Source organism: Marmota flaviventris, chromosome 11, assembly GCF_047511675.1.
Source record: "Marmota flaviventris isolate mMarFla1 chromosome 11, mMarFla1.hap1, whole genome shotgun sequence".
NCBI lineage: Eukaryota > Metazoa > Chordata > Mammalia > Rodentia > Sciuridae > Marmota > Marmota flaviventris.
The window spans coordinates 69,892,195-69,919,489 of record NC_092508.1 but is presented as its reverse complement, the minus strand read 5'-3'; the positions used below and the strand labels follow the sequence as shown (position 1 = coordinate 69,919,489).

At 34.5% G+C, this 27,295-nt stretch overlaps 1 protein-coding gene across 1 annotated transcript in view; it reads left to right on the top strand.

Annotated features, from left to right (window-relative positions):
• Psmd14 (proteasome 26S subunit, non-ATPase 14) overlaps positions 1-27,295 on the top strand; it is a 105,057-nt gene that overhangs the window by 6,386 nt on the left and 71,376 nt on the right. Inside the window, exons 2-3 of the mRNA XM_027938024.2 lie at positions 661-789; positions 4,043-4,094. Of these exons, the coding sequence (XP_027793825.1) occupies positions 4,047-4,094 (48 nt within the window). The 5' untranslated portion in view covers positions 661-789; positions 4,043-4,046. The remainder of the gene's footprint in view (positions 1-660; positions 790-4,042; positions 4,095-27,295) is intronic.

Below are 27,295 nucleotides of genomic sequence, written 5' to 3'. Positions count from 1 at the left end.
AAATCAATGGTTTGGGCAAGCAGAACTGAAGGATGATTCAGTGCTATAATTTGTTTCACTGTTGCCTTATTTTATATAGTTCTTACTATTTCATTTTCTCTTTATTTTAAACTTTTTGGGCATGGTCATGAATAATTAAATAGTGAATGAATTCCAAGAGTGCTGAATAGCAAATTTTCAAAGTATAAGAAAAATGACATCACTAAGTTCCCATAATACATCATAGATTTGTAGTGTGTAATTAACATGTTAATTGCATGATCGAATTAATTTTGTTCTGTTTAAAAATATAAATTTTGTTCTTTGAAAGACTGCCAGAAAGACTAAAAGCCATAAAATGTCAGTTCCTAAAGTTAATACACAAAAATGAAATATACAAACAATTTGGATGCAGGGTTAATCACTGTGTTCTGTAGCTGCTTGGGATAATGAATCATTCCGTGCTCTCAAGAAGTGATGATTAAACAATTATAGGGCTGGGGATATAAGTTAATGTTGAATGCTTGCTGAGCATGCATGAGGCCCTGGGTTCTGTGCCTAGCACAAGGGGAATAAATTATTTTCATTTCATTTTTAGGAATTTTGCTTCTTTAAAAGAATTTGGTATAAAAATATCCTCCTTAATTCTCAAAATAATTGTATCTTCTTTTCTTTTTTTAGGAGAGAAAGAAAATAAATACTTGGGAAAAATTATACCTGCCAGAATTAGCAAGAGTTTGAATTAAGAAGAAATTTGTCAAACCTAAGAAATTATAGCTTAACACCTTAAGAGTTATAGTTACTGAACAGGTGAGGTTTAAGAATGTATTTTTCTTTTAAGTATTGCAGGATATGATAAATACTATGAAAATGTGTTATTTTTACCTGACATTAAATTATGAATATGTGATAGATAATCAGATTTTAAAAAGTAGTATTATTTGAAATATTGATCAATATGTTTCATTTCCAGATGTTCATATTTTTATTAAATATGGTCATCCTCCCTTAAATGTTTTAATATGCTGATTTTTTTTTTCTTGTTTGTTGAGACATCTAATTTTTCTCAAAACACAAATTTGACCTGCCAGATTTTCTTTCCCTCTGCTCCCCACATGGCTCATTTCTATTCATAGCATCTGGAGTCTGTGTAAAGTCTTCAGAAACAACATAGGAGGAATAGACAAACTGAACACATCTGGGAATCAACTTTGGCCTATATTGAATATATTTATTCTAAAGTTCATTGTATTTTTCTTTCCAGTGGTTCTTTAATTTTATAAACTTGAAATAATCCAAAAGAATTTCCTTCTTCTTTGGTAATATATTCTAGAGAAAATGTTTTTCATATTTTAAAATATGCAGAATTTTTTTTTTTCTTGTCTGCAGGCTTTCAAAAGTGCTACACATTGCTTAGTATGGTGGCACATTCCTGTAATCTCAGTTACTCTGGAGCCTGAGGCAGGAGGATCCCAAGTTCAAGCCCAGCTTGGGCAACTTAGTGAGACCCTGTCTCAAAGTAAAATTTTATAAAAAGGGCTGGAGCTGTTGCTGAGTGTTTGCCTACACCTGTGACGTTGCCCTGGGTTTAATCCATAGTACTATACAAACACAAAGTGCTATGAATTGAATGCTATATTTGAATTGAGGAATTTTAATGAGAATTTAATGGAGATTTTATTGGTAAATGTTATTGGGGGGACAAATTAAAGTTATAAAGAGGAAATTTTGTCTTGACTATCAAGTTTTCTTGACTTTTCAGTTTTGAAAATGAATTTATCTGTTCTGAATCTCACAAACATGCTCAATGGAACAAGCCAGACGCAAAAGTATATATGAGTCCGGTTATGTGAAATTAAAAACAAGAGAACTAGGGGCGGGGGTTTTGGCTCAGTGGTAGAGCACTTGCCTCGAATGTGTGAGGCCCTGGGTTCTATCCTCAGCACCACATATAAATAAACAAATAAAAGTATTGTGTCCACCTACAACTTTAAAAAATATTAAAAAAACAAAACTTAAACAAAAAAATGAGAACTAATCTGTGTTGAACTAATCTGCTGAAGTTGGAATCCTACCTTTGCAGAGTGATAGAGACTGGAAGGGGGCTTGAGAAACATTTCTGAAGTTTGGTAATGTTCTGTTTCTTTATCTAGATAATAGTTACGTGAGTGTATATATTTTGTGAAGAGTCCAGGGTTGTACCATTTGTGAACCTTTCTGTGTGTGGAATTTATGAACAAAGTTTGCAATATTATCATTGTTAAATTAGCAAAATTAAATTGTTACTATTCAACAAACATGATTAGGTGGAAATATAAAGATCATAAGTACATTATTGAGTTTTAGTTTATATGGTAGTTCCAACTAATAGAACATGGAAAAATGACTAATCCCTTAGCACTTAATTTGAAGTGTAATTTATGGTAAGACCACTTTATAAAGCAAACACTTAGGAAGAAAAGGAGTTTTAAGGCATTATAGCAGTTTTCAAGCAGAAAAATTCTTTATTTTCTTTTTCTAAGAACTTATTGTACTGCTACTGATTTTTGTCTTTAAAAAAATAATTTTTTTTTTTTTTTGCAGGCCTGAAAATTAAATCTAGGTCTCCTTTTTTTTGTATACCAGGGGTTGAGCCTGGGCTGTTTAACCTTTTTTTTTTTTTTTAAATTTAGAGAAAGGGTCTTGCTAAGTTGCTTGGGACTTTGCTAAGTTGCTGAGGCTGGCTTTGAACTCACAATCCTCCTGTCTCAGCCTACTAGCTGCTCAGATTAGAGGTGTACACCACTGTGCCCAGCTCCAAGGCCTTTTAAAAAATAATTTGAAAAAAGAAGATGTATAAATGATGGAAATTAGTTACTGTAATAAAATGTTACTTAGGCCAAGTTTATGCAGATACACCATAGCTATTAAATAACTATGAAAAATCAGTAGTAAATCTTTTTTTTAATATCTGTTTTTTAGTTTTAGGTGGACACAATATCTTTATTTTATTTTATTTTTTATGTGGTGCTGAGGATCGAACCCAGTGCCTCACGCATGCCAGGTGAGCGCACTACCACTTGAGCTACATCCCGAGCCCCAGCAGTAAATCTTGATTCAGCAGTGTAGCTATCAGTAAAATTATTTTCTTCCAAAGGTGTTTTTCTTATAGAGTTTTCATAAAGACTCTACAGCCAAAAAAATAATTAAATAAAAAAATAATAATAATGACTTCTATTTGTGTATTTGACATTGGATAACACTTGCAGTTTCTTTATTTCTTCTGTTAATTTCTCAAGTATAGACTTGAGAAAGCTTATCTTCTATATTTTAAACATTGGAAATAAGTCAAATTGATATTTCAAAATTAATCTTCTTTGAATCAATTAACTTTGAATTCAGCAGCTGGATTTCCTTAGTGAAAAAGATGTACATCACTACAACATTTGAAATAACAGAAAATATCTATTTAGGTTCTAGAACACTATCTTAATGCACTTAATGTTTACTCTTTAGTATTTCTTTTAGTATAATGAGTTCATTTTAAAAAGCCTTTGATGCTAATTCAGAGATCCATAATCTGCTCACAATGTCTTTCACATGTAGTTTTGATGATAACTGACAAGCTGTAAGTTAATTAGCACAGAACTTACTAATGAGGATGTTAAAATTTAATTTAAAAGTGAGGATTTTTATTTGTACACTCTGGACAAATTGAAGGAAATTCAATCATACATATGATAAGCATTTCAGGCACTTTTTCCTCCTTCAGGTACTTTATTAGATAACAATAAGAAAATATAATTAACTTAATGATAGCAAAGTTTTGAAAGTATGCTAAGATTGCTTGTCTTTAAAACTGGGGATAACCCAAAACCAAAGCAGTGAAATAAGGTCTGTTAATTAGCATGGAAGACAGCTTCTTGAATTAATATGTGGTGTTAATTAACAGGAAGTCTGATGTTGTGTTGTAATTACCACCAATATTTTTGACATACTGAGTGACTGAAGGTGAATTATATAGATAGCAATTGAGCAAACACTTTTGTGCTTAGAAACGTTTTCCTTTGTTTCTGTTTTCTAGAAATATGGACAGACTTCTTAGACTTGGAGGAGGTATGCCTGGACTGGGCCAGGTTAGTATACAGAATGAGTATTTCTTTGTGTGTAAACTATAAGCTTTTCTGTAGTTATTCAAAGGGAAAGAAACTACTTCAAAGAAAATCACTCAAGAGGTAACTTACTTAATGGTAAGATCACCTTATTAGTGGCTGCTGTATTGCAACACTATAACAAGTGGGAAACTTTTTTACTCATTTAGTGTAATTTTCTCCTGGGAATAAGAATTTTCTCTGTTTTGTTTAAAATTTTGGGATATGTGAAATTATAAATTTGCCTTTTAGTAAAGAAAGAACTCAAAACATCTTATTTCCAAATTTACATTGTAAACTTTAGATGTGACACATGAAAAAGTGAACATGGTATACTACCAGTACTAGACAATTGACCCATAGACTGTTTGTATGTAGAGTCTTAACACTGAAAAATTCCTGCTGTTCATTATTATACCTAGATGAATTGATGAGTAATATCTCTTTTTTCCTTTAAATTTCATATATATATGTATGTGTATGTGTGTGTGTGTGTGTATACATATATATATGATTTCTTTTACATTTTCATTAAATAAGTTTTATATGATCATCTATTTTGTTCCATACTATTAGGAAAATGGCCTGTAGATAGATTTCTATCTCAGGATATTCTGTCCTCTAAAGAAGACTTTCCTAGTTTAAGTTCTGATTATCTTTCTGCTCTTCCATTTCCCTAATGTTAATTGACAGAAAAAATGATATGTATTGTTCCTTTTCTGAGACTTTTAAGTAATTATTGTTTTATGACCAAATGTTAGAAATGTTTATAACATAACTTTATAGTCCTTTTAGTTACCAACTTTCTCTCCTTTCTGTATCACTAATTGATGCCTTTGTCTTCCTTCATTCCAAGTGAGGTATATTTACTGTAAGAAACAATTTTATTTGAGACTTAATGAAATTTTCTGTTTTAGAATCACTTGTACAGAATCTTTGATTAGGTCTGTTCATCTTTCATCTTTAGAAAGACGAAATCTTTTTGTGAGTCTATATTCTGTGCTTGAATAGACTTTAGTTATATTGTTTACTTTTGTTAGTTTAAATATTCCCTCTCTCTCTCTCTCTCTTTTTTTTTTGCTGTCAGCCAATTTCTTCATGAGTCTTCATTTTTGTAATCCATTCTTTGGCACATAAAAATGTCAGACATGAGCTGAAGTGGCATGTAGATACTGCAAATTTACCTTCAAATTATAGATAAAGATAATGCTTTTAGTAAAATTCTTAACAGAAGATGCAGCATATTTAAATAACCAAATAACTTTCCTTAAGTATTAAATGCAATAAATTATAAATCTATGCTGGAAAATCCTAGACATGAAGTAATGGCTACAGATTAAGTGATATTGTATCTGGATGACCATTGCAAATCTTTGTTATTAAATGGAAAACGAAATGGTTGTTCCATAATTTTTTATTAGTTTCTGATTATTTTAATTAGCCCTTATAATCCTTAGTTTGTATTCTTATTGAAACTTACAAATATGTTGCTTAAGAACTTGTCATTTCATGTATGTATTTCATCTCCCCAATTAGATGACAAGCTCTCAAAAGAATAATTTGTGGAGTTCTTATATTTGTGGTATCTCCCTTATCAAAAATAGATAATCAATTTTTTCCCTAAAATTTGATTTTACTCTTGTAGGACTAACTTGACAAATACTTAGTTTTACTTCTGTAACATGAAATGTTAAGTGTATTGTTTTTGAATAAACAGAAACGAAATATTAAGTGTATTGTTAATAAGTCAAAGATCTTTATTTTATTTTGGTGATGGTGATTGATCACAGGCTTCATAATGCTCTATCATAGACCCCCTAGCTCTTAAGAACTCAAAGATCTTTGAATTACTAATAGCTTTTTTTTTTTCCAATTAGGTAAAGTGTAACAAACAATTGTAGGAGAAAAGGAGACACAGGTTGCTCTAACTCTTCAAAAATCAGTGGGCAATGTTATTGTCTTGCCATTTAAAGGAAAAGGTAAAACTGTCACACATAGGGACAAGTTGCCTGTCAGAGTCTCCCACACCTGTAATCCTGGCAAATTGGGAGGCTGAGGCAGGAGGATTGCAAGTTCAAGACCATCCTTAGCAACTTGGAGAGGCCTTAAGCAACTTAATGAGACCCTGTCTCAAAATAAAAAATAAAAAGGGGTCAGGGATATAGTTCAGTGTTTAAGTGCCCCTGGGTTCCGTCTCCAGTACCAAAAGATAATAGCAACAACAGCAAAAACATTAGAAACAAGCGAAGAGCTGGGGGTGTATGTAGCTCAGTGGTATGGCACTTGCTTAGCATGCACAAGGCCCTAAGTTTAATCTCCAGTACCAGGAAAATAAAAATGGGATCAAGTTAGTTGCTAAATTTGCAGGTATTTCCCTTTCCCATTGTTATCCTCTTTTTTTATATTTGGAGACAGTGTCTTATACTGTGTTGCCCATGCCTCCTTAGTAGTTTTGATACTCCCCCGCTCTTCTCTATTCTTTCGATAATCAGCTTACAGAACTCAAAGAAGGTGCTGTGCTTATGATTACAGTTTCAGCCAAATAAAAAAGATCCAGAACACGGAAGATGTGGGGGGAAATGCAGAGCTTCTCTGCCTTTTCCTTTTGTAAGGGTCTGTTGTGCTCTCTGAACATCGATGTGTTCACCAGTCAGTTATGCAACCATCATGCCTGACTCTTTAGGTGGCCCCTTTAAAACATGGGACAAGATAGGAGAATAGGTAAGGGCCTCATATGATTTCTTTGAGAGTTCCTTTTGGTTATTTAACTAAAAGAGAGTTGAATAGCCTTTTGTACCATTTCAAGAATTATTTCCTTGATGAAAGTACAAGATGCATACAAGATGCATGTATATTATGTGAGTAAATGGAATCATTATCTGTATGAATAACCTAAGTTTGAGGAGTGAAATGTCCAAGGCTGTTTTTTTTAATAATAGTTGCTATAGTCACTGCTTGATAAGCTTAAAAACATTTGTTTCATGTCATTTGGGAATTCTGCAGTAGAGTATAGTTCTCCAGGTAATCAGGAGATAACATTAGGCTTTTGCAAATTAAAGATTTCGTCCTCCACAAAATTGCCCTTACCTCAGATACCAGCAGCATTTGAGATGTCTTCATGCCATCCACAGTTTTGACTAACAGGCTATAAATTTGTAGGTGAACCCTCCCCCACTCTTTTGATGATCAAGAACAGCTTACAGAACTAAAAGAAAGTGCTGTGCTTATGATTACAGTTTCAGCCAAATACAAAAGATCCAAAACACAGAAGGTCTGGGGGGAAATGCAGAGCTTCTCTGCCTTTTCTTTCTGTTATCAGGGTCTGTTGCCCTCTCTAAACATGGATGTGTTCACTAGTCAGGAAGTACCACCTGCTTTTGTGGAGCCTTAGTATCCAAAGTTTTTTTGGTTTTGTACCAAGGATTGAACTGGGGGGGAGGAGGATGGGTGGCATCCGACCACTGAAGGGCATTCTCAGCCCTATTTTGCATTTTATTTAGAGACTGGGTCTCACTCAGTTGCTTAGCCCCTGGTTTTGATAAGGTTGGCTTTGAACTTGCAAACCTCCTGCCTCAGCCTCCCAAGCCACTGGGATTACAGTGTGCACCACCATGCCCAGCTTAGTATTCAAAGTTTTTATTGGGACCTAATTACATGGGCATGGCTGATTAAATCATTGACTGTGATAGAGGTCAGTATCCAGATTTTTTTCTCTCCTAAGAAATTGGGCCTGTTTCAGGCCTTTAAATCACTAACCACCTCCATCCTGAGCCACCTAAGGGCCCAGAGTGAATCATTCATTAGCATAACAAACATACCATTATTAAGGAAATTCCAAAGGTTTTTGAGGTCTTGGGCCCAGAACCCAGAGTAAGGATTGGATAATTTATACCACAAAAACTTTTGCTTTTAGTCTTGACTCCATTATTTGTGTGGAAGTCATTCAGTATCTTTTTGAAATTTTCTTATGCAAGCGCTCTGCCACTAAGCCACAACCCCAATCCTCTTTCTTTCTTTTTTTTTTCAAAGTACCAGAGATTGAACCCAGACGCACTTTACCACTGAGCTACATCCTCAGCCCTTTGTAATTTTTATTTAGAGACAGGGTCTCACTAAGTTGCTTAGGGCCTCGCTAATTTCCTGAGGCTGGCTTTGAACTTGGAACTTGGGTTCCTCCTGCCTCAGCCTCCCAAGTTACCGAGATTATACGCTTGTATCACCATGTCTAGTTTGTTTGAATTTTTCTTATGTCCTTATTTGGTGCTTGCTTGCTCATTGATTGATTGATTGGCTTTGGGATTGGGGATTGAGCCTCCTGCATGGTGGAAAAACACTACCACCAAGCACAGCTAGTTTAATACCTTTAATATAATGCAGTGATATGGTAAGAAGACATTTGGGATCTTCTCTTTGTGCTAATTTGTCACGTTTATTTTAAATGGAGGAATTAATAAAATACAGAAATATCAGCATTATAATCATAGTTGACACTGAAATTTCATTGTACTTGAGGTTACTTGGCCTTGATTGTTTTATTTGGGCACTATTATTGGGCCAGAAGATAAAATGGAACTTAAATAATCAAAGTCTCTATTCATCTGGTCTCTTGGTTTTCTTTGAAAAGGAGGTGGCCTGTCTCTTTTCCAGTGTTAATCCTTTCATATCCTCTAGTCCTATCCTCATAAAACCTTGCTTATCTCCACTGATCCTTGCCTAAAATAATAAAACTCCAGGGAATCCTGCTTGTCAGAAGAGTGCTGTCATTGATAGAGAGAAACACAAATTTATAACCACATTTGTGTCTTTCCACAGGGTCAGAATTTATTGACTAATGATAAATTCACAGGCTATACCACTTTCATCAGTGGCAGTTCACTGAATACTTGTGGGTCACCTGATAGTCATAAGCCTGACAATCACAGGTTCTTTTATTCTAGTCTTAATCTATAATATCTATAACAAGTCCCACACCATACTTTACACAACTACATATATAGGTTACAGAAAGGCTAAGAAAGTGTTCAGAAGGCTGAACTAAGCCAACAGCAAGAGAGCAGGTATGGATTCAGAGTCACTGTAGGTGGTCTGATAAGATTATGAACCAGCCAGCTGAAGAACTTATTCAGGACTTCAGGGCATAGACCTGTCAAAGAAAAGGAAATTGTTCTAGTCCAAGGTTTAGATCTTGGACAGTTTTACAGTGTTAGCTTAGAGTGGGACCTTGATGATTGTTACATGCAAGAGTAACCACACTTTGCAAATGATCAAGGACAGAAATTTAGAGGTTTCTTGCTATAGCGATTTTCCTGGACAAGACTTGTGATGAGTGACCAGGTGATGGGGTCAATATGCTGCTATGTCTAGTCTTGGTATGCCTCTCCTTTTATGGGTCCCAAGGGGTTGCATCATTTGATGGATCTGGTTTTTCCTGTATGAGTTTGATATGCCCATGTATCCATGTGCTTCTGATTAATTTGATAAGTGGGTGATCATTCTTACTAGCATGGTGATTTATCAGTTCATACCTTGCAGTTGTTTCTGGCAGATGGTGGTGATTTTCTTATATAAACAAGGTGTGGAATCATTCCACCTCAGTCCTTAAACTCAAAATGGAGTGACTTAAAGCAAACTAGTGCTTTGCAAAATGTAGTAACAAAAGTTTAGGCACAGTCTGAAAACTGTTGTTTTATATATATCATGGAGTAACTCAGCACAGCCTGCTTTCCACACTTTCATTAAATTTTTTTTTCCTATTTATTTCTAGGTATCTTGCAATAACTTAAACTCACATACACTACTTCCTTACCTCCATTCATTCTCATGAAACTCCTCCTTTTTTTTTTTTTCTTTCTAGTTAATGGTGTTTTTTTTTTTTTAATTGTTGGTACTATTGTTAAATGCTGACCCCACAACTTCTGCAATAGGTGGCACATAGTTTCATAGCTGTCCAAGTAGACACTGGAAATTTATCATGAAGTTGTACATCTGTTGCTGACATTAGGACCACTCCAGGTTCCCTAGTAAGTGTGGCCAAAAGAAATTGGGACACTTCATAATCACAGAGTACAAATCCTGGAGCTAGGAAATACTCACATCTCAACCAAACAACAGTAAATCTCTCTGCATACACAACTGTTCCACTTGAGCCCTAAAGTTCTCCAAATCAAATACTCAAGGAGACAAAAACTCCAAATCTAAAACAAGGACCCAAGGAGGAATAGAGAGGGACCTCAGGTTGAACCACTTAGCTTCTATGAACATAGCATAAAGAGAAGTTCTAAAAATATAAATACCCACAAAATGACACATATAGAAAAGAGGTAAGAAATTCATCCCAATTGATTCTCAAGTCCAAGACCTCCCAAATCATGAAGAAACAGGCAAATGTCTCCCCCAAATTCACAATTCCGTAATAAAGATCCTACTGATAATGATGTGGACAAAATCCCAGAGAAGGATTATAAAAATCTGATTAAGGTTTGATGAACTAAAAAAAGATATAAGGAAGGAATTAAGAGAGAAAAATACAGGAGATGATGAAAGACTCCTTTAATAAAGACATAGAAACAATGAAAAGACACCAAGCAGAACTCCTAGAAATCAAAGAAATAATTAAATTAAAAATTCATCACTAACAGATTGGACTACATAGTGCATAGAAAACAGAACTTCAGGGCTGGGGATGTGGCTCAAGCGGTAGCGCGCTCTCCCGGCATGCGTGCGGCCCGGGTTCGATCCTCAGCACCACATACCAACAAAGATGTTGTGTCCGCCGAGAATTGAAAAATAAAAAAAATTGAAAAATTAAAAAAAATAAAAAAAATTGAAAAATTAAAAAAATTATTTAAAAAAGAAAACAGAACTTCAGTCCTGGAAGATAGTGTGTATAATCTTGAGTACACAGAATCCAATAAAGGGGAAAATTATAGAACGTGCAGAATACACAAAAACTCTGGAAGAACATTAAAAGGCCAAACTTGAATCAGTGAGTTTAAGAGAGAGCCTACAGAATGGGAGCACATTTTTACCACATGTACATCAGAGCACTAATCTCTAGGATATATAAAGAACTCAAAAAATGTAACACCAAAAAACCAAATAACCCAATCAATAAATGGGCCAATGAACTGAACAGACGCTTCTCGGAAGATGATATATAATCAATCAACAAATATATGAAAAAAATGTTTCTCTAGCAATTAGAGAAATGCAAATCAAAACTACTCTAAGATTTCATCTCACTATAGTCAGAATGGCAGCTATTAAGAATACAAACAGTAAGTGTTGGCGAGGACGTGGGGTAAAAGACACACTCATACATTGCTGGTGGAACTGCAAGTTGGTACAACCAATCTAGAAAGCAGTATGAAGATTCCTTAGAAAACTGGGAATGGAACCGCCATTTGACCCTGCTATTCTACTCCTCGGTTTATACCCAAAGGACTTAAAAACAGCATACTACAGTGAAGCAGCCACATCAATGTTTACAGCAGCTCAATTAACAATAGCTAAATTGTGGCACCAACCTAGATGCCCTTCAGTAGGTGAATGGTTAAAGAAACTATGGCATATATATATATATATATATATATATATATATACACACACACACACACACACACACACACACAATGGAATATTACTCAGCATTTAAAGAGAATAAAACTGACATTTGCAGGTAAATGGATGACGTTGGCTAATATCATGCTAAGTAAAATAAGCCAATCCCAAAAAACCCAAAGGTCAGATGTTTTCTCTGATAATGTGGATGCTGATGCATAATGGAGGTGGGAAGGGGAGCATGGGAGGAATGGAGGAACTTTAGATGGGGCAAAGGGGAGGGAGGGAGCATAGGGGTAAGAAAGATGGTGGAATGAGATGGACATTATTACCTTAATTACATGTATGAAGACATGAGTGGTGTGACTCTGCTTTGTGTACAACCAGAGACATGAAAAATTTTATTCTTTATGTGTACTATGAGTTGAAATGCATTTGGCTGTCATGTATAACAAATTAGAATAAATAAATAAATTTAAAATTTAGAATAAAAAAATTCTTCCAAGCCACCAGAAATTCTGACAGTGACCAGGCCTGTTCTTAACACCTTCAGGGCCTAGAGTAAGAGTACAAATATGGTGACATAAACTCTATGTTTAAATACTTAATTTAAAGTCAAACATCTGTTAAAAGTGAGTTTATGACCATTCTTTTATCATGAAAATATTTCTTTCTCATGCTTAAAGTGGTTTTATGTGAGATGTGAAAAATTATATTTCTGTGTTGAAAGTCATCAAAATATAAAAACAACCCCAATCTCTAATTTCATGTGTATAGAAAATTAGGAGTGAAAATTTCCATAGATAAGGCATGTATAACTTATATTTATGTTGAGTCTCTATAAGTTCTTTTCCCTTCATTCCCATATTCATTAGGCTGTTATACTTAAGATTTCCACATCCTTTTGAATGTTATTGATAGCAATGCCAAATTGTACAACCTTTCTTGAGTCATTAAAATTTCAATTTGGAGAAAGTGCTCTGCAGAATCAGAAGCAACAACATGCAGATTTTGAAGTGAACTACAAATGAATCAAAATGATGTCAGTATATGAGAAAAACACAATCATAGAAAAATGCATGAAATATTTAATCCCATCACATGCATACATTTGCATCACTCATGATTTTTCTCTTTGAAATTAATATCCACCTCATACTGTTAGTCTTTCTTTCATTGCCCATTGGAACATTTCAGTGTTAGAACATTAAAAGGAAAACAAACAAACCTGAGAATCATTGAGATAGAAGAGAAAATGGATATATAGAGTAAAGCTAAAAAGAACATTTTTAATGAGATAGTTACAGAAAACTTCCCATATCAGAAATGAGTCTCCTCCTCTTTTACTGTGTTGAAATTATTCAGATTGCCATGTCTGTTGGCCTACTTTTAGTTCTTAATTAGACATTAGTATTTCATACTATCTTAAAACATTTTCTTCCATTTGTTTTTATCATCCTTCTTTTTCCCAATTCTTTATTATGATGGGCTATACCTCTGGAACAACTCTAAAAGTTTTATTTTTTTGTGATACCACATTTTTAAATTTAGTACTTGAATAATGGTAGGATAAAATAATTAAATCTGTCCACAGTCTTTTTTTTTTTTGTACCAGGGATTGAACTCAGAGGCACTCAAGTGCTGAGCCACATCCCCAGCCCTATTTTGTATTTTATTTGGAGAAAGGGACTCAGTTGCTTAGCACCTCGCTTTTGCTGAGGCTGGCTTTGAACTCGCAGTCCTCCTGCCTCAGCCCCTGGAGCTGCTGGGATTACGGGTGTGCCACAGTGCCCAGCTTGTCTACAGTCTTAATCTTCAGTATAATTTATCTGTAGTATGAAGCAGAAAGAGATGTTTTGTTAGTATTATTAAACTATGCAAAATAACTTTAAACTTTAAATGTATTTTTAAATTTATTTTTTAAAGTGCTTAGAAATTTGAAATTACTAAAAAGTGTGAGATGATTGCATTAGAAACATATATTGCTGTAGTGTGGCTTTTCATTGTCTTAACCACCCCATCCTAAATTGTGGCAGCTAAATTAGTTCTAAAAAGAGAAAAAACGGAGCCCAAGAGGTGAGACTGGTCTTAACATAGTCTCTAGCTTCTGAAAGTTTCTGTTTTAAGTTTCTGGGTCTGTTTTAGTGTTGGAAATTAGTCAAGGTAAGTTTAAAAGTAAATATTAATAATATTTGTCACCTTGTCTTCAGTTTTAATTTGCTAGGGCAGTAGTTCGAGTTTCTGTGCAGTGGGTGTTAGGCTGTAGGGAATACCAAGATGAACAAGAACTTTAGTACTTTACCTAGGATCTTTACATTCAAGTAGATGCACAAGCAGTTGTTTTAAGTGCCTGGCACACATTAACTACTTTCAGTGTAAAGTAGTGATCATTGTGAAGAAAATGACGTAACCTGTAAGGTTTAAGGCAGAGTCAGAAATCATGATTTTTATGTGAAAAACCCTAGGGATGTTTTTTTGTTGTTGTTCTTCAATTTTTAAGATACACAGTGTAGGCCAAATTGAACACATGTGCAGCAAGCCTATATATGTATTGCCTGTAAGTTGTCAGGGTGGGTTTTTTGGCATTACTGAAGATTGAACCCAAGGCTTTATGCATGCTAGGCAAGTGCTTTATCACTGAGCTATATCCCCAGCCCTTTTATTTGTTTGTTTTCTTGTGGTGCTAGGGATTGAACCCAGGGCTTTATGCATGTGAGACAAGCACTCTACCAACTGAGCTATATCCCCAGCGCTTTTTAAATTTTATTTATTTATTTTTTTAATATTTATTTTTTAGTTGTAGTTGGACACAATACCTTTTTTTTTTTAATTTATTTGCTTTTATATGGTGCTGAGGATTGAACCCAGGGCCTCGCCTGCGCTAGGTGACGAGTGCTCTACTACTGAGCCATAACCCCAGCCCTTTTATTTTGAACAAGGTCTTCCTAAATTGCCAGGCTGGCTTCCAATTTGTGATCCTCCTGCCTTAGCCTCCTGAGGAGCTAGTATTATAGGTGTATGCCAACACACCTGACTTCAGTTATGTTTTAAATGGCCAAAATATAGAACTTTATAGTCTAGATGTAAATATTATATCTCAAGATACAAAAATGTGGGAGAAATACTGTGGGAGAATGATGAGAAATGGCTTTCTGAATGTGATGAGATAAAACATTTTAAGGAATTATTTTAATGGCTACATTTAAAAAATAATACCATGAATCAAATATGACATTTTCTTTGTATAACCCCTATATCTCATAGTAAATGGGTTTTATGTATATTAACTACTATCCATTATTGTAGTTTCTTATTGTTAGATCTTGGGGTAGAAATGTTTCAGTTATTTGTCTTAGTTTTAGTCCATTGTTTTGAAGAAAGTAGTAATTTAACATGAGAAAAATTACTGGAGTAAATGAAAAAATAATACCGTTTTCATGGATTAGTATTCTTACTGCCACCTATCAGTTCTTTTCAATTAATAATAAATTTAATGTAGTTCCAATAAAAATATCAACCAGAATTTCATGGAATTGAACTACTTTAAAAATTCATATAGGAGGACTGGGTTGTGGCTCAGTGGTAGAGTGCTTGCCTAGCATGTGTGAGGCCCTGGGTTCGATTCCCCAGCACCACATAAAAACAAACAAACAAACAAAATAAAGGTATTAAAAAAAATCATAGGCAAAAAAAAAAAAAAAGTCCCCCAAACAGCAAAGAAATTCCAAAAAGAAAAAAGAAATTTGCTTTGATTTCAAAGTAAATTTTAATGTGTGTTTCGAGTAGTGTTATATTGTTAGAGACAGGTAGATCTATATGATTAAATAGAAAGTCCAGAAATAAACCCATGCATATGTGGAATTTGATTTATCATATAGGTGGCATTAAAACTTAACTAATAAAGAACTAGGGGTATAGCTCATTAGTAGAACACTTGCCTTGAATGTACAAGGCCCTAAGTGGGATCCCCTAACTCTGCAACCAAGTCAAATCAATCAATCAGTAAATGAAGCTTAGTGGTGAAGGAAATGGCCTATTTATTAAATGTTGCTGAAGTAAGTGGCTTTCAATATGGGGAAGGCTAGAATCAGATCTCATATTTTATGCTGTCCACAAAAATGTATACCAAATGGGGTAAACATTTCCCTATGAAATCAAACTTTACAAATGTGGAAGATATATATACCCATTAGGATGGCTACTACCAACAAAACAAAATAAATGTTGATAAGGATTAGAGAAATTTAAAACCTTGTGCATTGATAGTGTGTTGGTGTAAAAGAACTGTTGCAGAAAAAAGTATAATGTTTCCTCAGAAGATTAAACATAGAATTACTGTGTGATCCAACGTTTCTAGTTCTGGATGTAGGTCCAGAAGATTTGAGAGCAGAGACTCCAGCATTTGTACACTATGTTTCCTCAGCAACATTATTCCGTAATAGCCAAAAGGTGCATGCCACCCAAATGCTCATCCATGGATGAATAAATAAATAAAATGTGGCATATATGTATAATGAAATAGTATTCAGCTTTGATAGAATGAAATTTGGACACAAGCTACAACATGAGTAAATCTAGAAGACATTATGCTAAGTGAAATGAGCTAAACATAGAAGGACAAGTATCCCATGTTTCCGTGAAAGTACCTAGAGCAGGCAGATTAAAAGAGATATAAAGTAGTATGGTAGTTGCAAGGGTCTGGAGGGAGGAGAGAATGGGGATTTTAATAGGTACAGAGTTTAGAAGTTCTTGAAATGGATTAGTGGTGAGAATTGCACAATAATGTGAACATACCTAATGCCATTGAACTGTCACTTTAAAATAGGTTGAAATGGTAAATTTATGTTGCGTTTTTTACCACAAGAAAGAATGAAAATTCAGTTACCATATCTTTAAAATGAATTTAATAATACTTTCCTTATATGGTCTTTAGGATTAATTAAACTGATGTCAATATGTCAAGCACACACTATAGATACTCTTCCCTACTCCAATTTTGTTTGAAGAAAATGTGTCTTTATAACTTCAGGATAGAAAGCATAAATCAAAAGATTCATAATTTGACTTGTATTAGTAATATAAGAATAAGACAAAAAAACATAGAAAAGGAATGTGAAATGATAAGAACAGCCAATGGGAATATGAAAAGATACTCAGCATCACTATGTATCAGGGTAATAAAAGCTTAAAACAATTACTAGATTTGTGTGTGTGTGTGTGTGTGTTGTGTGTGTGTGTGCACACATACCTGAGATTGAACCCAGAGGTGCTTCCCACTGAGCCACATCCCCCAGCCCTTTTTATTTTTTATTTTGAAACAGGGTCTTGCTAAGTTGCTTAGGGCCTCACTAAGTGGCTGTGCTGGCCCTAAACTTGGGATCCTCTTGCCTCATCCTCCTGAGTTGCTGAGGTTACAAGAGTGCACTCTCATGTCTGGCTTAGATCTTTTTTTTTTTTTTAAAGCCTGTGGTATTATGTGAAATGACAATTTAGGTAAGCAAGAATTCTCGTGTAATCTTTTTTTCTTATGGGAAGATGTTTATGTAGGTGTAAGAGGAATTGGTTAAGGATTGTAGCTCAGTGCTTAGAACATTACCTAGCAATGAGTAGATAATAAATATATGTTAAAAGAACACATGTGAGGATGTAAATGATTAAAATCACTTTGGAGAGCAATTTGACAACATTTATAATACCCAGACATCTATGATGGAGGAGTCCTATTTATTTACTTTGGAGAAACTCATGGATTATTAGGAAACATGTTTAAGGATACTTGTTATAACATTTTTTGAATATTCAAAAATTGCAGAATTCTTAAAAAACTCTGGTAAAATGTGTGATGCAATGTTTCACAGCAATGAAAATGAATTGCATTATATATAGCAATATGCATAATAGACCATATAAACATAAAGAGAAAAATTCAGGTTGTAAAACTATATATACAGTGTAAAGCATTAATATAAATTTTAAAAACACAAAGTAACACTTTTTTCAAGGGCTCATAACTCTTGAGTAAACATACAGGGTCTAGAGGAGCACTGTCCAAGTTTCTGCAGTGATGGAAACATTCTGTATCTGTACTACCAATACCATTGGCCACATTAACCACTTGAAATGTGACTGGAGCAGCTAAAGAAATGAGATTTCTATTCTATTAATTTAACCCACATGTACCTATTGAGGCCATGTCGATATAGTTAGTAGAGTCGAAGAACTGGATTTTAAAATTTAATTTCATTTTAAATAGTCACATTTAGCTACCACACATGGTGGCTACCATAGTGTATAGCACAGGTGTAGGTCCACACCAAATTCATGAGCAGGGAGGCAGGCATAAGGGCTTCAACTTGATGTGTATAATTTTTTACATAAACAAAACTAAAGCAAAAGAGCCAGTCATAGGGTAATACTAAATGGTGTTAAATAAAGTTTTTTTCTGTACATTTTTTTTTTTCCTTTCTGTGCCATACTGGGAATTGAACCTAGGGCATTGCACAAGCTGTGCAAGTGCTCTACCACCAAGTTACGTCTGCAGCACTTTTGAAATTTTTATTTTAAAATGGGGTCTCATGAAATTGTCCATTTTTAAAGAAAAATTTTTAACATTTTTAAAGAACCTGGGTAATCTGGAGATGAGACAAAGGAAGCCAAGAATAAACAGATACAAGCAGCTAGTACAGTGTTTTTTTTTTTGGAGACAAGATCTCCCCTAAGTTGTCCAGGCTGGCCTTGCACTTGCAGTCCTTTTGCCTTAGACTCCCAAATAGCTGGGATTACAGGTGTGTGGCACTGTGCAAAAGTTTGGTGCCAGAACATGAAAATGGGCAAGTCTTTACAAAAGGCTTTTATGAGTTAGTTTTTTTTTTTTTTTTTTTTAACGTGCGTATATTGACAGTGTATATATACTGATGGATGTTTTTGTTTACCATTTTTTTAGACTTTTTTTTCTTTGTCTGATGGTCCCCTGTACAAAGAGTCTTCCTAAACATTGTTAGATTGATTTGGCCATTTTCCTTTGCTTTAGAAACAAAAAATGCAAGAATGCTTTTAGTAGTTTTTCTTTTGCTACTCTTGTTTGAGTGATAATGACTTTTCATTATTTTATAAAGCAGAGTTTCTAGTCATTCTATTCATATACTTTATCTGATGTTTCTACTCTTAAAAGGTCAGGTCAAAAGTAAGCTAATTAGAGAATTGTCTTTCAGTTGCCATTTGTAGTCTGCATAGGTAGTTTTGTGAAAAATGTGGTGCTCTTGAGATGCCGCAGATCTGTTTTTAAGGGTTCTCAAATCTTATGGGTTCTTAAATAAATGAGAAACAAAATCCTGTTGGATGCATTTTTGTTAATCTGTGTCATTTTACTTGAACATTCTAGTTGTGACAGGTCTTTCAAGGGAAACTTGTGAATGTTAAATTTCAAATTTGATATGAAATTATAATAAATGATTTTTTTCTAGTTCTTTAGGAACATAAGAGAGTGGTGATATATTTTTAATTACAATGAGACTCTTCAAGAATTAATCATATTCTGATGAAATAAAATCAAATTATAAGGAAGAGTGAAATGGTTAAGGTATTTTAAATTTAAAGTGAAGGCTCTGAGAAAATCTACGACTTCTGATTGTTTCTGGTAGAAAGAATATGTAGGGTGGTCAATAAGGGAAGATCCTGTTTTTAACATAGGAAAGTAGGACATTGAAACTTAATCTTAATATTCCCAATGTATGAGTGTAATGATCCTAAATTATCCAGTCTGTGTCCTTTTCCTACCCTCCATTTTTAAAATTTGTTCTCTCTAGTTATACATGACAATAGAATGTATTTTGGCAGTTTATACATACATAGAATATAACCTATTTAGGATCCCACTCTTGTGGTTGTACATGATGTGGAGTTACCCTAGTCGTGTATACAAATTCAGGGGTAGGAAAGTTATGATTGGTTAATTCTACTGTCTTTCCTCTTCCCCTTCCTTCTCCCTTCCCTTTATCTAATTCAGTGAATTTCTATTATTCCTCTCCCCATCCTCCCTTGTTTTGGGTTAGCATCTATAAATCAGAGAGAACAGTTGGTCTTTGGATTTTTGGGATTGACTTATTTACTTAGGATGATAGCCTCCAGTTCCATTCATTTACCAGCAAATGTCATAATTTTATTCTTCTTTGTAGCTGAGTAAGATTCCGTTGTATGTATACACCACATTTTCTTTATCCATTTATCTGTTGAAGGACACCTAGGTTGTTTCCATAGCTTGGCTATTGGAAGTTGAGCTGGTATAAACGTGTGGCTTCATCACTGGTATGTTATTTTTAAGTCCTTTGGGTTTTATATCTGAGAAGTCAATAACATACCTTCTAATTTTTCAGTTCATATTACCATTTAGATAGTTGTCTTTATATTATACCCATTTAAAACTTGGACATAGAGGACTAGAGTTCTTTTGCCATAACACACATTCAAGGTGCTTCTTTGTGAGATGCTGGGTCGAGTGCCCTAGAAGCATGCCACCAGAGCTGGGCAGAGGTCTCTACAGGGCAGCCTCCCATTGCTTCTTTTCAGACTGTTGGCTTTGATTTCACAGGCTATTCCCTGCAAAAAACTGAATGCCCATGAAGGGCAGAATGGGAAGGTTTAGAGACAATGAAAAGTAAATTAATGATTATGATAGGTTTACTTTTCTCTTGCTTGTTGTCCCTTTTTTAATTGGCATATATTTTTACTGGCATACATTCTTACTTGCCTGTGATAGGCAGGTAATCCCTATTTATTAATTCCCTAATCCTTAGGGTTGTAAACACTAGAGTTTGAAAAATTAGAAGTGAAATGCTTATCAAAAGTATATAATGGGGGCTGGGGATATAGCGCAATAGGTAGAGTGCTTGCCTTGCATGCACAAGGTCTGGGTTCAATCCCCAGTACCACCAAAAAAGAAAAATATATATACACACACACACACACACACACATATATATATATATATATATATAAAAAATAGGGCAAGGGTGTGGCTCAGTGGTAGATTGTTCAGTTGATATGCATGATTATTTGGGTTTGAACCCTAGCATCACCAACAGCAGCAAAACCAAAAAATAGTAGAATTAACAAAACCTAATTTTGGAAAAGTGCCCATTTTGTTTTATAGAAAGGTGATGTTTCTTATATATCATGGAAGACTACTTATTTCATTTCCTTGTAGAATGTCTTTCTGTAACCATAATATAGCTATGTTACTATAAGGAGATGGTTTTGATTTTACTTTAGTTTGTACCAGGTTCCACTGTTGGGTTAGTATCCCTTTACCATCTGCAGATTCTAGTACTATACACATTTTCTGATTCCTATCTTGTAAGCTAAATGTGGTCTTTGAATATTTAGCCCAGTTTTTGTATAAGGCTCTTCCTTGAAGGCTTTCAATTTGATATGAGAATTTTCATCATGTAGGGAGACAGCTGAATAGGGAATGCCATGGCCAGTGGGATCTAGAGCAAATGTATGGATTTATAAAGAGACCTCATATATTTTGAAAATTGTGCAAAGGTTACACTTTAGGACTTAATAGAAGGGGGTAGGGTAACCAGAGTCGAGCCAATGGACTAATGCTGTGTGCCTTCCGTGTTCTAATATGAAGTGTTTATATATTTAGTATTCTTATATAATCCTCATAATAATCCTGACATAGGTAGGAATAATTATTACCGTATTATAAGGTTGAGTCAAGAAGTGGAACTAGAGTTTGAAACAAGTCTTTGTGATAAGAAAACCTATTTTATTTACCTCAACATTTCCTCAGCTACATAAACTTTGTAGTGTTTGCATCACGAATCGATAAAACATGAATAATCTTGAAATTTTTATTGAAAATGTAGATGAAGAATAAGATGCTTGTTTTTTAAATGTTTAGGAAACATAAACTATTTAAGAGGGTTATTTTTTTATTCTGACATGAAATACCTGGTCCATGTTTTAAGAATATTTAAGAAATGAGTAAATATTTCATTCATTTTATTCCCTGTAATAATTTATATCGACATTGATAAAGGCAGATGTTACAAACAGTACAACCTTTAAGAAAAGGTTTACATTTATGAATCCTTAAAACATCTTTCTTACTATTCGGAAACAGATTAGTGCTGTAAACAGATCAGTACTCTAATTGCCAAAATACGTTGTTTCACTAGAAAAATTATTTTGGGAAAGAGGCTTCTCTTATTAAGCTAATTTCACTGACCCGTCTTGTTGTACCTTGACTTGAATAATGAAAAAAGAGGTACAGAGAGCTGTTTTATTTGAATAATAGACTTGCCAATTAGCCATCAAGTGCTTCCATCTGTGAAATTGTTGATCAGATGGGTTAGCTGGGATATTTCCAGACTAGGGCATCATAAATGGCACTTGAAAACTGTCACTTTGATGATGAGGTTTCAAGTATTACACTGCTTGATGCTGTGGAACCTTTTTTTTCCTTTTGCAGTACCATGTTTTTTTAGAACATACTGATCCCACTTATGAATTCTGTGGCATCAAGAGAACTTGGGAGACCTGCCACTGATGTAAAGTTCTGTTTAATCTGCTGCTCTGGGTTTAAACCAGAGTGGTAACAGCTTCTCTCACGGCCTTCAAAGTAATGTTGGTTGGTAATATGACTGGCACCGGCAGACAGTGCTCATTCATTGCCTGTGAGCCGTGGAGCTGGCACACTTTGGAGAGTCTCTTTGCACAATCTCATTAATACAAACTCATTTTCAAATGTCTCACTCCTTCATATAAATGTATAGTAGGGGCTGGGGATGTGGCTCAGTGGTAGAACACTTGCCTAGCATGTGTGAAGCTCTGGGTTCAATCCCCAGTGCTGCCCAAAAAGTGTAGTAGCCTAAGGCTACATAAGTGTTGAGATGTCTACATATAGCACTTGTGTGAAATGATCTTGGCATCTCTTCTATACATTTTTAAATAATTTAAATTATTTATTGCTAGTTATTACATTTTAAACCTGTTTTCTAATAGCTTTAAGATATAAATTTCTGTAATTTTTTTTTTCTTGTAGTTCTGGGATTGAACCCAGGACCTTCTGTGTGCTAGGCAAGTACTCACTCTACCACTGATCTACAACCCAATCCCTTGTAAATAATTTTTAGATATCTTTTCCCACTGTAACCTGCTTAACCTTATTACATATTGTAGGAACTTTTTTTCCTTAGTAACTTGACTTCCTTAAATGTCTGTGGATATGATTGGATTACTAGAGTCTCTGAATGACATTCCTCTGTGGTAGGCTTCTTTGGGCTTTTCTTCTTTTCCCATTAGCTCAGATTCTTGAAATTTGGGCAGACTTCCTGGTTACTAGTCTGTGTGGGAACAAATTCATGATCCTCGTCACTTTGTGGACATAAGGTTGGCCTTCTGTTTGACCTGACACAGATCTCTGACCTGCCAGAATCACTGTGAAAGGCAGTATATATTGGTAATGATGAAAAGGCCAGGGTTCTGGCGCTAGGCTAGATGTAAACAGTAGTGAGACGTATCCAAAAGAAAATGAGATTGCAGTGTAAATGTGTAGGTAAACAGATAGGCTGGGATCTTGCTCCTGTTCTACCATAGTAGGTTTTCATGTTAACACTATTCTCAGACCGTTTAACCTTCCCAAGTGAACAATCTCCTAGTGAGAGAAAAGTATCAATTCAAATGTAATTTGAGCTGTCTGGTACTGTGTTTTGTTCAGGAAAGTTGTCCCCAGTCCTCAGCAAAAATATTGTAATTAGATAACAGTGAAGCAACAGGTTTCCTTTTACAGTAAGGAAATTTAGGCATATAACAAGTAACTTATTTTATTATAAGATTTGAAAAACTAAAACATTTGGGGAAAATGTGGCTTCAGAGCAAAACTGAAACTTTTTTTTTCTTTTTAAGTGTTCCTCTGTAAAACTTAAATGGAAATGTAAGACAAAGAAAAGAAAAATAGATGTGACAGCATGACCTGTGCTTTGTTCCAGGAAGAATAGGACATTCCCCAATGTCTTTGACTACTGTCACTCTCATGCTTTCTAAGCATGTTTTTTCTGATGTGTTTTTCTGTTCCTTTTCCCTTAATTCCTCAGAAGTATGAACTGTGTCGTATTTTGTATGGAATTCCAAACACTATTGTGAATAAATGAATTCTTTGAAGTTCAGGTAGTGTTCAGCTGTTTTTCTAGAAAGTTTTGGAGAAATGATTCTGTCCCCTGACTTCTACTATGTCTCAGAATTTCTGAGCTTTCTACGCTTCTAATTAACATAAATCAGGTGGGGTTTTTTTGTTGTTGAGAAACAAATATGACGTGTTACAGAGTTTGGAAGTTATAAACAAGTATATGTAGAATAGTAAATGTACTTGGGTTCTGTTCTCTTCTCTGGAAACAACACAACCTCTGTTAAGAGTTTGTTTTTGTCCTTGTAAAGATATTCTATATCAGTGGTCTGAGGGAACCTTCAGTTAAGGTGTAAATGTGTTGTTTTATCTAGCTGCTCAAAATGGTAGCCATTAGCCACATGTGACTATAAAGTCCTTGAAATTTGGCTGGTGTGACTGAAGAACTAAATGTTTAAACTTTATTTAATTGTAGAATAATTGAAGTTTAATGTGACCACTGGATGCTGTATTTTACAGTACAGTATACAATATTACTTCACAGTGTATCTTAGTAATTTCACCTATATATATAGCTTATTTTTGAAATGATGGCTTACATTTCTACTTCATCAAGGAACTGTTAATAAACTCTTAAGTTATTTCTTATCTTTTGATTTATAATGTTGTAGTGTTTCTTTGAAAACATTCTTTCACTTGCATATTCCAGAGAGTAAATTTCTGGAAGTGTAATTTTTGTGTTTGATCAGAATAGGTTTAGCTTGATGGGGTAGAAAAAGTACTGGTTTGAATTTAAACTTCACCACTTAACCTTGGTCACATAGAATACTCTGGTTAACTACTTTGAGCTTCTTCGTTTATAAAATAATTTCAATAGTGTGTTAGTTTGATTTTTGTCACTATGACCAAAATACCTGACAAGAAAACTTAGAGGAGGAAGTTTATTTTGGGCTCATGATTCGGAGGTTCAGTTCATGATCTGCCTACTCCATTGCAGGTGAGGCAGAGCATCCTGGTGGAAGGACATGAGCAAGGAACACTGCTCTGCTTATGTGGGGAATGGGTTGACTGGGGAATGGGAAGGTGACCCCCGCCCCAAACCCCATTAACCCACCTCCTCCAGCATGCCCCACCTGTCTATAATTACTACCCAGTTATTCCATTCAAACTAGGATGGACTGATTAGGTTATGACTCTCATAACCATTTCACCTCTGACTATTCCTATACTAACACAGAAGGTTTTCATACACCTCATATCCAAACAATGACAAGTGTATCCACTTTGCAATATTATGTTATTGGAAGTAGTATATGTGATGGATCTCTCATGGTGCTAGGAGCTCAACTTAGAAGAGAGAGATAAGAATTGCTTCACTGTATCTTATTTTAATGATAATGAGGGTTAGAGGCTATTTAATGTTGACTTGTGGCTGAACCTACAGAATAGCTTTAGTTAGTTCTACTTAGGTTTATAATGATAGATCTTTCCACCTTTTATTCATTTGACTTCTCTGAATTACATATAGCCATCTGTAAATTATTTTCCATGTTAATTTCAAGTTTTTGTGTACCAACTGACAAAACTATACTTTCAAGTTCTGAATGGTACCATGGTGCCTAGCTTAAATGACTATTCTTAGTTCATGACAATGGTCTCAGAACTGCCAATGTAAATGACTTTGAGCAGTAATATTTTGCAAAGTGTATAAACAGTAAAATACATTTGTAATGATTGAAATGATGTTTTGTAGCAGAAAGGGAATTGAACTGTGAATCAGGAGACACAAGTTCTAGTTCTACATGTGCCTCAACCTGTAGCTTGTACAAGTTATTTATCTACATTTATTTCTATATATGTGTTTAAATCATCTACTTAATGGTTATAGGATAAATGAAAAATGGTGAGACATTCTAAAAGTGTTTTTTAAACCATAGTACTACTCAGAAGGTTGTTTAAAAGATTGTGATCTCTAAGCACACAGCATCATGGTGAGTTGTAGAGCCTAACTGAAGTATCCCTAACTGGATTTGTCTTTTGTAATTTTTAAATTGTATTATTATTGTTATTAATACTGGGGATTGAACTCAGGAGTGTTTAACCACTGAGCCCTTTTCATATGTGAATATACGTGTGTGTGTGTGTGTGTGTGTGTAAATTTGAGACGGGTTTTTGCTTAGTTGCTTAGGGTCTTGCTAAGTTGCTGAGGCTGATTTCAAACTTGTAATCCTCCACCTCAACCTCGTGAGTCGCTGGGATTACAGGCCTGTGCCACCATGTCTGACTAAATTTGTCTTTTTGACCAGAATTTTTCTTTTTCTTTTTTTTTTTTAATATTTATTTTTTAGTTGTATTTGGGTACCATATCTTTATTTTATTGATTTATTTTTATGTGGTTCTGAGGATCAAACCCAGGGCCTCTCACATGCTAAGCAAGCGCTCTACTGCTGAGCCACAACCTCAGCCCTTGACCAGAATTTTTCTCAAAGATTTCTTGGAACTATCTTTGGAATTATAACTTATAAGCAGTGAAATTTTAGAAACTTCTCTCTCTCTCTCTCTCAGTGTGTGTGTGTGAGAGAGAGAACACAGGTTTCTATAATCCAGTCACCTTGTAGATAGGACCAAGAGATTTTTGTTTGAAATCTAAAAAAAAATGCTCTTAAAATTTTTTTTAACTTGGCATTTCTGAATGCATGCTACATTTTATTTACTGTATATAAAGCCTTTTCTCCCATTGTTTAATGTTTGTAAAAACATTTATTTTGTAATTCCTATATTTAATAATGATCATAAGAGATACTGAAAGTATTAAATTTACAGTATTTTTTGAGTTATAAGAATTTGTAGGAATATTTTGTTTTTAATAGTTGTATTAAAATATAATTGACAAATAGTACACTATACATATTGTAAGTATGTAATTTCATAAGTTTTAATGTACAGTTAGGCCTCTGTATCTGTGGGTTCCATTTTCATGTATGTTCCTGACCACCGAACAAAAAAAATTTGGAAAAAATTATGTCTTTAATGATTTTTTAACCTTTTTTTTTCTTATTACATTCCCAAACAATATAATATAATGACTATATAGCATTTACATTTTACTAGTATAAGTAATCGAGGATGGATTTAATTTACACAAGAGAATGTGCCTAGGTTATATGCAAAATACTATGCCATTTTATGTAAGGAACTTGGGCATGCGCTGATTTGGTTAAGAGAAGTCAGTTCTAGAACCTATCCCCCATGGATATTGAGACAAATGTATGCACTTATGAAATCATCACTACAATCAAGACAATGAATTATTCATCTTCTTCAAAATTTATTATGCTCCTTTGTAATACATTTCTTTGCATTCCTCCCTCCCAGACAACTACTGATCTGCTGGCACTGTTCATTAGTTTGCATTTTCTAGAATGTTAGTAAATGGAAACATATGGTAGATACTCTTTACCTGGCTTTCATTGCTATGCAGATGGTCCCCGATTTA